Genomic DNA, 13,730 nt, shown 5'->3' on the forward strand with positions numbered 1-13,730 from the left:
CCATGTCTGGAAATTGCGAATAGCATTTTCCCGCTACTTTCTTCGACCACTTTCCCTCGATTGTAAATCGGTTCTTCTGATTTTTTATTTTCTCATTTTCAGTTGTCGCGAGAAACTTGAGCATGACATGTCCAATTCGGATTTTGGACATGTCATGCTAGCCTAATTGTTGGACATGTGGACATGGAGTTTTGGACATGTTAGCCTAATTGTTGTGATAAACTTATTAAATAGATTTGTTATGTTTGATGTTTGTGCCTGTATGTGGAGCGCCCTCTGAGGAATTTTAGAGACAGGTCTGTCAAGTGGCTTTCTGTGGGGAGGTGGGGAACTGAAACTGGGTTGAGGAGTCTGGTGGTGCGCCGCTGGACCTACTGAGCTCGGGTGAGATTGTTCCTTGTTTTTGATTTTTATAATTCGATTTTAAAATTTAAATTAATTTAGTTGTCTTTTGTTTATTTGCTGACTTGTAAAATTCCCACTAACCGCTTATCATGGGTTAGTTCAGTCCCCTAAAGTCCAGTCAAAATCCTTTTTTTTACCTTTATGCGTCGTCAAGATGAGGAAAAACAACAAAGAGTGTACAAGCAAAGATTGCTTAAAACCTTCAGGACTGATAAATTGGATTAGATGTGATTGTAGTTCTAGTTGGTATCAAATCAGTTGTGTAAATTTTTCTCTTAGCGATTCTAAGAAAACCCAATGGTTTCAGTGTCTTTTATGCGTTGATGTAAAATCTGTTAATAAAGCAACAATAGGTAATGATTTAGTGATAGACAATTATGTTAATACAGCTATCTCAAATGTCCGAGTACTCAAGAGAGTACCAAAAGACTCGCGTGTTCCCTTGGCGGAAAGTCTGTCGGACAAAATAAATGACATCGTCTACAAGGTAGAAGATGTTACAAAATGTCTAATTTTTTTAACGTCGTTCTTGTTTTTTTTGGAGCAACCGAAAAGAAGTGGACGCAAACAGACCACAAGCATGAGCTCTTTGATAAATAAGAAAACTCGAGCAAATGACGTGTCACTTCCAAAACCCCATCCCCAAGTTTCAAGCCCGCCTCTGAGTGACCTCGAGCAGAGAATAAAGTTAAAAAGTAGTAAGCTCGATGAAAGAAATGTAAAGGGAGGAATAAGGCTTGCTGCTTCGGATGACAAAATAGCTCCTTTTTCAACTGATAACTATCAAAAATTGTTGTGTAAGCACCCGCAGCGAGCCAAAGTTGCAGCTCCAAATCCAGAAAAGTTGGATAGTTTGTTTCGTAACCGATTTCGACCTATACAAAGCGATAATGTCCTTTCCAAACGGATCAGCAGCAGGTCCTGATAAAATTTTTCCTCAAATTTTTAAAGATCTGTTAGTAAGTCGAATGGCAGTGCAGGACTTAATTTTCTGAAATTGCTTACTAAGCTGATAAACCTCATTGGAGATGGCAAAATACCGGAACCACTAAGACCTTTCTTTTTTGACGCAAAGCTTATCGCCCTCATAAAAATGGACGGAGGGTTGAGACCGATTGCCATAGGCAACACGCTGAGACGTATCGCGTCTAAATGCGCTGGAAGCAAGGCCCTCTCCGAGCGACAAAATTTTTTCGGAAACGTACAGGTAGAATGCGGTACCAAACGAGGAGCAGAAATAGCTGCGCACTCGTTTCGAATCCTAATTGAACGCGACGACAATCCAAAATGTACTGTTCTTTGAAAACTAGATTTTAAGAATGCCTTTAACTCTTTAAACAGAGAAACAATGCTGAATCATGTTTTTTCAAATCGCCCCGAATTGTATAATTACACCCATTGCGCGTATGGTAAACCTAGTTACCTTTTTTTACGGAAGCTCTGTCATAATGTCAGAAGACGGAACTCAGCAAGGTGATCCTGAAGCCCCACCCCTTTTTGCGGAAACAATTCATACACTAGTCAAACAGTTGGAGTCGAAAATTAACATCTGGTATTTCGATGATGGGAATTTAGCCGACGACTATAAGGTAGTACTCCGGGACCTTAAAAACATTCTGAAATCGGAACAAATTTAAGGCCTGAGCTTAAACACTGAGAAGTGTGAACTTTGTTTTTTGGGACCGACTACTAGTACACAGTATAATTCAATTTTAACATAATTTCGAAAAATATGCCCCAAAATAAAATTAAAAACAAAAGAAGAACTCCTCATTTTAGGATCTCCAATCGGCGAACTTTGCCGAAAAGAATTGCTCGACGAAAAAATTAGGGAGCTTGAAAAAATCTCGGATGTCATTGACAAACTAGACGCCCATTATGGTTTTTACCTCCTGAAAAATTGCTTTAGCATGCCAAAACTCCAATATTTTTTGCGTACGAGCCCTTGTTTTTTGCAAAATGGTTTTTTTGAACGCTACGATAAATTACTAAGAAATTCGTCATGCAAGGTCACTAACGTGAAAATGGATGATAACCAGTTTTTACAAGCAGTTTTCCCGGCAGCCAAAGGTAGCTTGGGCGTTTTTTCCGCTCGTCTACTCGCTTTACCCGCTTTCTTAGCCTCAGCAGTAGGAGCAAAAGATGCCTTGAGCGATATCTTTGGTTTGGAGCATGTGGATGGGACCTATGATGATGCGCTTAAACCTGGTTTGACCTTGGAAAAATTGAAATGGCTCCGGAAAATGAAATCTAAAGAAATTGGACGGAGCCAATATTTGACAGCAAGATTGCAGACTTGATTTTACGACTCGAACCAACGGACGTAAAAAGGTTCAACGCGTTCCAAGATAGATTTGGATCCCAATGGTTGAACGTCATCCCGTGCAAAAATTTAAGGTTAAAACTGTCGAACCAGCGACTCAGAATTGCGATAGGACTTCGATTAGGATCAAAAATATGCGAACGGCATAAATGCGTGTGCGGAAAAGACGTTACCGAGGATGGTTGGCATGGTCTTTCTTGCCTCAAAAGTGCAGGGAGATTCTCTAGGCATTCAAACCTGAATGCCCTTATAAAGATGAGTCTATCATCTACTCATATTCCGTCTGTTTTAGAACCACGACACCTCTACAGGACCGATCAGAAGCGACCAGACGATTTGACGCTCGTTCCATGGGCTGATGGTAAGCAGCTCTTGTGGGATTTAACGGTAGTAGACTCCTTAGCTCCTTGTAGGATTAATGCCGGGTCTGTTTGTAACCCTGGTACGGCTGCCGCTGAAGCGGAAGAGCGAAAAATTGACAAATATAAAGATCTTGTAAATGATGGATATCTTTTTCAACCGCTAGCTTTTGAAATTCAGGGCGCGGCCGGCCCCAGCACAGAAGTTTTTTTGAGCAAGCTTTGTAAGAACCTAAGCATATGCACTGAGGAACCCAGAGCAGGCAGCTTTTTAAAACAGAGAATCTCCCTGGCAATACAGATTGCGAACGCCGCTTGCGTACTCGGAACAATAAATGACAAAATAACTTTCGACGAAATTTTTTACTTGTAACACTTGTATATTATATTATCTCGTGTCGAGTTGCGTGTTCTTATTGAAGAAGCGTAACCCGTATCGATTTTAATTGAAAAGGACTTAAACACTTGACATCTTCTTTTATCATTATCACTTCCATATCCAGAAAATTCCAAGGAATTTGACTGGAATACATGATGAAGGGACTCATGACTGTAACCTCGGTTACTATGATACTTTTGACCTTCTGATTACCAAACAAAATAAAAAAAAATCGAATTTTTGCAAAAATTTCATTCCACCACAAAATTACCTTTCTCGTGTTGCTCAAGGTCAAACTTCCAAATATGACCGACTGGCACATCAATTATAATTTTGAGCATGACATGGTCAATTTGAAATCTGTCCTCTAAATTATCAGCTTCATTGCGTACAAATTATGTTCGTTCTATTACCGAGAATCATATAATAATAAAAGTACGCGGTTTCAGATTAAGCATTGTCTACCAAGTGGTTATTTTGAATATTAGATCGAGGAGATCTGAAAATCTATCTTCGAACCAAGCGGTTTTTGTTAGCTATGCATGCGTAGTGTTGGAATGTGTATAGGCTGGGTAGTCTTCATGGAAGTGAAGCCTTTGTCAAATGAGCTGCTTGATTCTGTCGTAAGAGATGTTATTGACAGCGGGAGTGTCTCATTCTCTGTAGAGGACTCACCTGGTGCACTTGATAAAGAAGAATTTTGTAAGCCTGAAAATTTGACCGTTGAATCTGTAAATAGTGAAATGAGCGTTTCGGTAGAGGCTAATGAGTTTGTGGAAAGTTTAATCGAAAAAGTGGTCAATAATGTCGAAACTGAGAAAATGGAGCAGAAAGTGAGCGAGAGTTGCACGGAAGTAAACAGTACCAAGATTTGCTACCTTCCTGGTTGTAGCATTGAGTGCCCAAGTATGGTTAAACACGAGGAAAACAACGAAAACGACCACACAGCATCGTCTGATAGCTCGTGCAAATCAAATTGCAGAATAGCTAGCAACACGAAAGCAACTAGTTTTTTCGTTCCATTGGATAGAAATTTGAAGTCGCCAGCTCAAAAAACCAGAATCAAAAAGTCTCTATTAAATAATTTATTCGATCAGAAAGAATTCGAAGATCTTGTAGATGCATTTTCTAGCCAACTTGTGGATGAAGCTTTAACATTTTTCAACCCTCTTTTTCGGTTCTACAGAGCCAACGGTACTCCTATTGAAATTGATATTCAACCAAATTCTGTCTCTTTGATAACTAGTTTACACGCAAACGAAATACTGAATGAAAACTCAAGCACAGATGTTTACACCGCGCAGCCGTCTCGGCCGGTTATCGAAGTTAGTTACGTCCAAGATCCGCAGCCTTTGTTGGAGCGAAAATTTTTTGATACGAAAAGATGGGTATGTATTAGTCGACCGCAATACAAGTATTCGTGTGGTATATCATCGGTAGTTTCGTGTTTTAACTTTCTCTTTTCAAGACTGGGCAACGGAGACTTAGCACCGGTGACCCAAGAACACGCGATGAGAATTCTCGGTTTCGAGCCACCTTTCAATCAGATCAGATTCGGACCCTTCACTGGAAATGCGACGCTTAAGAAGTGGTTCAACCGACTGACAACACACTTTGATGTCAGTGGATACTTCTACACGTTGTACAAGCCACAGGGTGCCAAAAGAACTTCCATATCAGCGGAAGTTGCCCTAGTGCAATTCAAAGAAGGGCTGGTGTCAACTGATACTGCTTTAATCTATCACTGCTTTAACCATTACATGTGCCCTGTAGGCTTTGAAGTGACGCCAGCCTTTCCTGAGTTAGCTTATGGTGATGTTGAATGCTGCTATGTTAATAGTCAATATGCACCTCGATCATGGTTCATATTTAGCGACACTAGCCAGACTTCGTCCAGTATGCACTCTATTAAATGGGAAGATATTGTAACGGATCTCAATTGCGTATCACCGTTTCATTTCAATGCCAGAAAGCCACATCTAGGAGTGTTCAAAGGTAGTCAAAAGAACGCGGAGAAGTTATCTCTGGACAAAGAATCGGAAGAGGAAGCAAGTGAATATGCGTCAAAGCGTAAAATTCCCTCAGTTTTAGGGGAAAAAGGAAAAAATTTGCATTGTATCATGGCTATGAAAAGACTGAAAGGAAAAAACCCGTCTAAAGACAAGGAAATCACCCAAGAACATGAAAGCAGCACCTTTTTTGAGCCTTGTAATGAATCCTTAGTTGTTACATCTTTCCATTCTTCATTTGAATGATCTTCTATACATTCTAAATTGTACATTGTAAATGTGTTACAGTAAGTTTTTAAATGGATCAAGTAGCTGTTTCTGAGTTTTTGGTTGCTAATGTTTTAAAATTAAGTTAATGATGTTTCAAGTTTTTTGTTGGCGAAAAAGCTCGCTGTTATGATCGACTGAAAAGTAGTTTTAGTTTTTCAGTTATGTTGTGTTAGAATCAAATGTTAAGTATGTAGTGATATACATATACATGGAGGACAAATGACGAAAAATCCTATTACTTTCACTGTGAACAGCTGTGTCCCTGGCTACAGAGGTCAGCTGGAGCTGAAGAGCAACGAAGGAAAGGATAATAAGCCGTTCATCTACCTCAGAGACATAGTAGACGAGTTTTGTCTGAAGCTGGGTAGAGAGGTGAGTGAATTGAAGTGGTATATTTATATTACGCTTGCTACAAGCAAAATAGCTCAGGAAAAACAATCAATGTTAGTTATGAGAACGTTTTCGATTGATTACAATCATCATCAGTCTAAAAAAGGAAAAACTAAACGCACAATCCAAAGTGTACAAACAGAAATGAAATCAAAAATGAAAAACAAAAAACAGTTTAAAATAGCACCGAGAGATCTAAAAAGTATATAGATATCTTTAAGCTATCTTTGATGGGACAATAATGATGTTTTTCTAAACCTTGACTGTGAGTTCGCGCGACCTGTATTCTTCTTTTCTGTTGATCCTTGGTTTGAGTCGGTTGATGTGGAGGGCCTCAAGCGTTAAAATTTTGACAGGGTCGTTAGATCGATCTATGATCTTTGCCATCAAGTTTTCTGTGTTGCCAACGCATTGTGTCATGTGTTCACCCACTGGAATAGAGATCCGCGAATGCTCGTTAAGGCGTGTGGTGAGGTGTCGGGTTGTCTGCCCAACATAGCTGGCACTACAGCCAGGACAAGTGATATGCTACACCACATTACTACAGAGATGATTCGGGATCTTGGATTTTAGAGACGGGACAGCAGTTTTCAGTTTCCGGGTAGTGAAAATAACAGGGACACGAGTGATATTGTTCAAATGTCTTCTAAACGTGTCACTCACAGTGCCTCTGTAGTGCAAAGTGAACATTGTTGACAGGCCTTTGTCTTTCTTCTGCCTGTCCGTGATGTTGATTTTCGGCCCCAGCAGTAGTTTCTCTGAAGATGGGTTCGTAGAATTGGGGTGGATACTGGTTTGCTTCCCATGTCTTCTTTGCCTTTTGAATCTCAGTATGAAAATTGTTCCATGTCGATGATTTTGGGTCCGTGATGTTGATTTTCCGACACTTCGCGGTAAATCGAAAGATGGAAAAACAAGCAGTTGGCGCTCGTTGGGTTTTCCGAGGCCTATCTGAACAGATTTACTGTGAGAACCACGTCACCGAGCGAGATCACGTCCACCTCAACGAGTCAGCTTTGAGTGGACTAAGAAGCATTTTGAAGAAACGGGTCTTATACGAAGACTATTCTGTAAGTGTCAGCGAGCGACGACCCAACACTTACGAGTGCAATCGAGCGACCGGTTGTCTGTGCGGATCATCCACGGGATAAGGTTAGAGCCCTCGTTTAGACTTTAACAGATAGGTCTCCTTTTCTGGATTCACTGTTGAAGTCAGACCCCTCCCTTCCTTTTTTCCGCTCCGCTGTTTGTAAGGCTTGGCAAATTGGTCTCCCTCTCGGGATTCATTGCAAACAAGTCTTAAAGCAAGCAATCATTTTCTAGTAGACCCATATCGATATAATGGGTGAGACCAGGACGCGCTTTGGTTCGGTAGATGTGAACTACTATCCCTCACTTGATCAAATCCTGTCTGCTCACGACGATGATCTAAACAAGTTCCTAAGCAAAACGAAAAAAGATAACATTGTTTGTCTATTCAAAGAATTAATACTTAAGTTCAACGAAAAAGAGAGCATTCAGAACGACTTTAATGCTATCAAATCTTCAATAAAAAAGTGCACGATGACGTTAAAGGATCAGCATTGTCAGAAACGCAATCAGCAGGGGAAACCTCCAAGGGTAGCTACATCTCAGCACTGTTGAAACAGAAAAGCTCCGAAGATGATAAAACATGTGAGGTGAGGATCTCCGGTATACCGGAGTTCAAATCTGTCAGCTCTAAAAAGAAGCTCAAACAGCTAGACAATACAACACGAAGAAAAAGCCATGATTTCAATCATGGAACAACTCGAAATTCAAAAAGAAGCAATAACATCAGCAACACGTATGGTAAAATTCAGACCTGAGTTGAGAAGACCAAGAACATTTTTAGTCAAGTTTCGCGACAAAATGACTGCATACAAGGTACTTGCGAGTGCCTTCAGACTGAAGCAATACGATGGTACCGCAGACGAAAAATTCAAAGTGTACATCAGCAAATCGTTGAATAAGACCGAGCAAGAACAAGAACGCAAAATCTTGAAAAAAAGAAGCCTGATCGAAGAAAACACAGATCCTAGCCGATTAAAAGTTCGTAATTTAGAACTCTTCCTAGATGGAGCAGTAGAAGATTTGAGTGAATGTTGACTTTCTTTGAGTCACGAAACTGACCAATTTACCGATTATTCGATTCTTACTTTCAATACCCGAAGCTTAGTGAACTCAAGTAGGCGCACATCTCTATCAAACTTTGTCTTCACTAAAAAATTTGACATCATCTGTTTAAGCGAAACATGGCTCACAATTAACATCAGCGACTCCGAACTATTCCTCCCTGGCTTCAATATCTTTCGTTCTGACAGAAACACCAAACAAAATGAAAAAAACCGCCCACAGTGTGGTTACTATTGCAACAAAGTATGCACTAAAATGCTATGAAATCTCTCTTCCTGACAAATTTCAAGGTTATTGCACCGCTATAATCTGGAAATCTTCCGAAGGCACATTACTAATTGCCACATGCTATTTCCCCCCTCCTAACAGCAAATTTTATCTGGAGCCCTTCCGCATTTGTCAGCTAATGGACTTCTTGTCGAACTGCAATGCAAATCATCGTATAATAAACGCAGACTTTAATCTTTCTTCAATTGACTGGTCCATTCAAACCTCAGAACCGCTCCATCAATATATACTTGACAAAATAGATAAATTAAGCTTAACTCAAACTGTTCATTTCAAAACAACGAACGCTAATATACTTGACTTAGTCCTTGTTAGCAACCAAGTTGAAATAATGGACACCCTACCACTCGACGCATTTACTGCACCAAAATCTGATCACAAACCTATTAACTCAATAATCCGCGTAAAGGAACTCGAGAAAAACTCCACATTTAGTAAAACCAGTTTCTATAGCTATTGCAAAGCTGACTTCAACGGTTTAAACGAGGCGTTTTCAATCAACACCTTCTCACCTTACTGCTGGTCAAATGTTACAAAAATAGTCGAACTTTGGTACGAATGGAATCATAGCTTTCTGCCAAAATTCATCCCGCGTAGAACTCAACATAGACAAAATCTTCCTCCCTGGATAACTCCTGAGACGTCAAATTCAATGAAACGTCTGTCAACATTACGCAAACAAAAAGGTTCACAATGTGCCTCGGTGATTGCAATGAATGAAAAGGTACAAACCGCCGTAGAGAATAACAGAAGCGAATACGAACAACATCTGTCTAACTCGCGTGATACTAAAGCCCTGTTTAAATAATATAGAAAGTTCCGTAACTCAGAACTACCTTCCGTCATGAAACTTGATAATTCAGTTGCGAAAACCTTGCCAGAACAAGCTAATCTATTCGCGAAGTTTTTTAACTCAGCATTTATAATCTCTTCTCAACCATCCTGTCTTGAAAAACAAGAGCACTCAATTAAACAAATAATTCATAATATAGAACCAGACAGGAATCTGATTGCCAAACTGTGTAATGATCTAGATCTAAGTAAGTCGAGAGGTCCCGATCTACTACCTCCTGTTTTATTTAAGCGTTGTAGTGAATCTTTAACGCCCTCTCTCTACCATATCATATATAAAGCACTCCAGACCTGTTGTTTCCCTGATCAATGGAAACACTCTATTGTCAGCCCAATATTCAAAAAGAAAGGAAGCAAGGCCTCGATAAGTAACTACAGACCCATATCACTACTTAATATTGCCAGCAAAATCTTCGAAAAAGTTTTTTTCATCGATCTATATAAACATCTAGAACCTATGTTGCACAACAACCAATTCGGATTTCGCGCGAAAAGGTCAGGGATCATCCAAATGCTGCTCTATCTTGATACCATATATTCAGCTATAAGCAAAAATGAAGAAGTAGACGTAATATATACTGATTTCGAGAAAGCTTTTGACCAAGTAGATCACGGTATTCTGATTGATAAGCTCTACTCGCTGGGAATCAGAGGCAAAATTTTAAAACTAATTTATAACTACCTGACAAAGAGAACACAATGTGTCAAAATCAAAGACTGTCTGTCCCAATCATTCTATGTCACAAGCGGTGTTCCTCAAGGATCAATCATCGGGCCATTGTTTTTTCTTGTCATGATTAACGACCTACCAAGTGTATGTAAACATTCCACCAGCTTTCTATACGCAGACGACGCAAAGTTCTTACGAATTAGTACACTTAACGCAGATTTTCAGAAAGACCTAAATAACATCTTCACGTGGACTCAACAAAACCAGATTGCGTTCAATGCGTCAAAATGCACTCACCTACCGGTTAAACGTGCCACAAGTAGCGACTTTTACTTCGACTCAATTTTAATTAAGAAAGTCTCAGAGGAAAAAGACCTAGGAATAATTGTAAAATCGGATCTAGGCTGGACATCGCATATTAAACTTAGAAGAGGAAAAGCCCTCAGCACTCTATGCATGCTGAAGCGCAGCCCACTGCCTCTTAATACCAAGACCAAACTTAATCTGTTCAAATCCATGGTAATTCCAGTTTTGCTATACGGCTCAGCGTGCTATCAATTGAACGTCGAAGAAATGAAACTGTTAGAAGGTGTTCAACGCAATGCATGCAAATGGATTGCAACAGATCCTAATTACAAAACGTCGCTTCAGCGTCTAGGAATACTGCCTTTACCCATGTACATTCAGCTCAATAATTTACTTCTACTATCTAAAATCCTCAATAATCACTACGACTTCAATTTTTCTGACCGTTTTCCGCCAAAAAATGACCTGGCTAATACAAGATCTCGTTTATTTGAATGTACACGCCCTGCAAAATTTGTTTGTGAAAAATTTCTGGTTTCATGCAAAGAGGCTGGCTAATTTGGTTCCTCAAAAAGTGGACTTTACCAACACGATAGGACTCAAAGGACGGTTGCTGCAATGGATGTGGGAGCATTTCGAGAAAAGATTCGATGATTCCAACTCCTGTAGCTGGAAAATTCTGTGCGACTGTACCCGAAACAACTGCAGAAATATGTCTAACTAACTTAACTGAAACTGTGGGGGAAACTCCTTGCGTACGCTAAATTCATATTATTATTATTATTATTATTATAGCTGGCACTACAGCCAGGACAAGTGATATGCTACACCACATTACTACAGAGATGATTCGGGATCTTGGATTTTAGAGACGGGACTGCAGTTTTCAGTTTCCGGCTAGTGAAAATAACAGGGACACGAGTGATTTTGTTCAAATGTCTTCTAAACGTGTCACTCACAGTGCCTCTGTATTGCAAAGTGAACATTGTTGACAGGCCTCTGTCTTTCTTCTGCCTGTCCGTGATGTTGATTTTCGGCCCCAGCAGTAGTTTCTCTGAAGATGGGTTCGTAGAATTGGGGTGGATACTGGTTTGCTTCCCATATCTTCTTTGCCTTTTGAATCTCAGTATGGAAATTGTTCCATGTCGATGTGGCATTATAGATGCGGTTAATGCAGCCCTGAATCATGTTGCGTTTGTAACCAATCGGTGTTAGGGCTCTGAAGGTAAGGATCAGTCCAGTATCTGTGGGTCTCTGATTACAACTCGTACTCACACATGCATCCTGGCATTTTACGAACATATCCAGAAAAAGGATACCGTTGTCTCTCAACCTTTCGATAGTAAATTCCAAGTTGTGATGAAGCGTGTTGACCCTGTCCAAGATGCTGTCGATAGAGTCACTCTGCGCAGATCTCAAGATATCGTCTACATAGCGTCCGAAGATTTTAGCTTTTTCCCTAATGGCCGCAACCTTCTCTTCTTGGCACTGAGTGCAAATCCACTGGTCACCATGCATATTCTTAATTGCATTGAGTGCTTGTTGTACACAAACAGTAGAAAAGCAGAAGTGTTGGAGGCCTGCTTCCAACGGCGTCAGAATAGCTACCGACGTGTTGCAGGACGCAGAGACTGAAAGTGCAGAGTCGGTGTCGCAGGAGGGGATGGAGCATTGACAAATGGCCGTAAAACAAGATGCAAAAAGAAAGAAAATTGGAAGAATTTAGAGGTTTTAGAACTTCTAAACGACGAAAGAAGAAAACAAAGAAGCGACGAAAGAGAAGATGTTAAAACTCAGAATTGTTTTGTAAGTTTTTAAATGGATCAAGTAGCTGTTTCCGAGTTTTTGGTTGCCAATGTGTTTTTAAATTAAGTTCATGATGTTTCTAGTTTTTTGTTGGCCAAAAAGCTCGCTGTTATGATCGACTGGAAAGTAGTTTTAGATTTTCAGTTATGTTGTATTAGAATCAAATGTTAAGTATGTAGTGATATACATATACATGGAGGACAAATGACGAAAAATCCTATTACCTTCACTGTGAACAGCTGTGTCCCTGGCTACAGAGGTCAGCTGGAGAGCAATGAAGGAAAGGATGATAAGCCGTTCATCTACCTCAGAGACATAGCAGACGAGTTTTGTCTGAAGCTTGGTAGAGAGGTGAGTGAATTGAAGTGGTATATTTATATTACGCTTGCTATAAGCAAAATTGCTCAGGAAAAACAATCAATGTTAGTTAAGAGAACGTTTTCGATTGATTACAATCATCATCAGTCTAAAAAAGGAAAAACAATAAACGCACAATCCAAAGTGTACAAACAGAAATGAAATCAAAAATAAAAAACAAAAAACTGTATAAAAATAGCACCCAGAGATCTAAAAAGTATATAGATATCTTTAAGCTATCTATGATGGGACAATAATGATGTTTTTCTAAACCTTGACTGTGAGTTCGCGCGACCTGTATCCTTCTTTTCCGTTGATCCTTGGTTTGAGTCGGCTGATGTGGAGGGCCTCAAGCGTTAAAATTTTGACAGGGTCGTTAGATCGATCTATGATCTTTGCCATTAAGTTTTCTGTGTTGCCAACGCATTGTGTCATGTGTTCACCCACTGGAGTAGAGATCCGCGAATGCTCGTTAAGGCGTGTGGTGAGGTGTCGGGTTGTCTGCCCAACATAGCTGGTACTACAGCCAGGACAAGTGATATGCTACACCACATTACTACAGAGATGATTCGGGATCTTGGATTTTAGAGACGGGACTGCAGTTTTCAGTTTCCGGGTAGTGAAAATAACAGGGATACGAGTGATATTGTTCAAATGTCTTCTAAACGTGTCACTCACAGTGCCTCTGTATTGCAAAGTGAACATTGTTGACAGGCCTTTGTCTTTCTCTGCCTGTCCGTGATGTTGATTTTCGTTCCCAGCAGTAGTTTCTCTGAAGATGGGTTCGTAGAATTGGGGTGGATACTGGTTTGCTTCCCATATCTTCTTTGTTTTTTGAATCTCAGAATGGAAATTGTTCCATGTCGATGTGGCATTATAGATGCGGTTAATGCAGCCCTGAATCATGTTGCGTTTGTAACCAATCGGTGTAAGGGCTCTGAAGTTAAGGATCAGTCCAGTATCTGCGGGTTTCTGATAACAACTCTTACTCACACATGCATCATGGCATTTTACGAACATGTCCAGAAAAAGGATACCGTTGTCTCTCAACCTTTCGATAGTAAATTCCAAGTTGTGATGAAGCGTGTTGACCCTGTCCAAGATGCTGTCGATAGAGTCACTCTGCGCAGATCTCAAGATATCGTCTAATAGCGTCCGAAGA

The 13,730-nt window shown here is 40.1% G+C and overlaps 4 protein-coding genes across 7 annotated transcripts in view; 3 read left to right on the plus strand and 1 right to left on the minus strand.

Moving 5' to 3' along the window:
* The window catches only part of LOC134839138 (transcription factor Dp-1-like), a 367,543-nt gene that overhangs the window by 174,713 nt on the left and 179,100 nt on the right, over positions 1–13,730 (minus strand). The gene's annotated exons all lie outside the window — the stretch shown is intronic.
* The window catches only part of LOC134839139 (septin-2-like), a 411,571-nt gene continuing 398,046 nt past the window's right edge, over positions 206–13,730 (plus strand). For all 3 annotated transcript variants that reach the window (XM_063854586.1, XM_063854587.1, XM_063854588.1), the window contains exon 1: positions 206–232. The gene's annotated coding sequence lies outside the window, so the exon portion shown is untranslated. The remainder of the gene's footprint in view (positions 233–13,730) is intronic.
* LOC134839137 (uncharacterized) overlaps positions 217–13,730 on the plus strand; it is a 31,682-nt gene continuing 18,168 nt past the window's right edge. Inside the window, exons 1-2 of the mRNA XM_063854582.1 lie at positions 217–231; positions 5,894–6,117. Coding sequence (XP_063710652.1) covers positions 5,965–6,117 — 153 coding nt within the window. The 5' untranslated portion in view covers positions 217–231; positions 5,894–5,964. The remainder of the gene's footprint in view (positions 232–5,893; positions 6,118–13,730) is intronic.
* On the plus strand, positions 3,920–5,766 carry LOC134839304 (uncharacterized). Its single transcript, XM_063854806.1, has one exon. It carries the CDS (start codon positions 4,009–4,011, stop codon positions 5,719–5,721), a length of 1,713 nt encoding a protein of 570 aa, XP_063710876.1. The 5' UTR covers positions 3,920–4,008; the 3' UTR covers positions 5,722–5,766.

The sequence above is a fragment of the Symsagittifera roscoffensis genome, chromosome 2 (genome assembly GCF_963678635.1).
Source record: "Symsagittifera roscoffensis chromosome 2, txSymRosc1.1, whole genome shotgun sequence".
Taxonomy (NCBI): domain Eukaryota; kingdom Metazoa; phylum Xenacoelomorpha; order Acoela; family Convolutidae; genus Symsagittifera; species Symsagittifera roscoffensis.

Excerpts from the sequence above, each read along its gene's own strand:
- LOC134839304 (XM_063854806.1), top strand. The coding sequence starts at position 4,009 with ATGCGTAGTGTTGGAATGTGTATAGGCTGGGTAGTCTTCATGGAAGTG.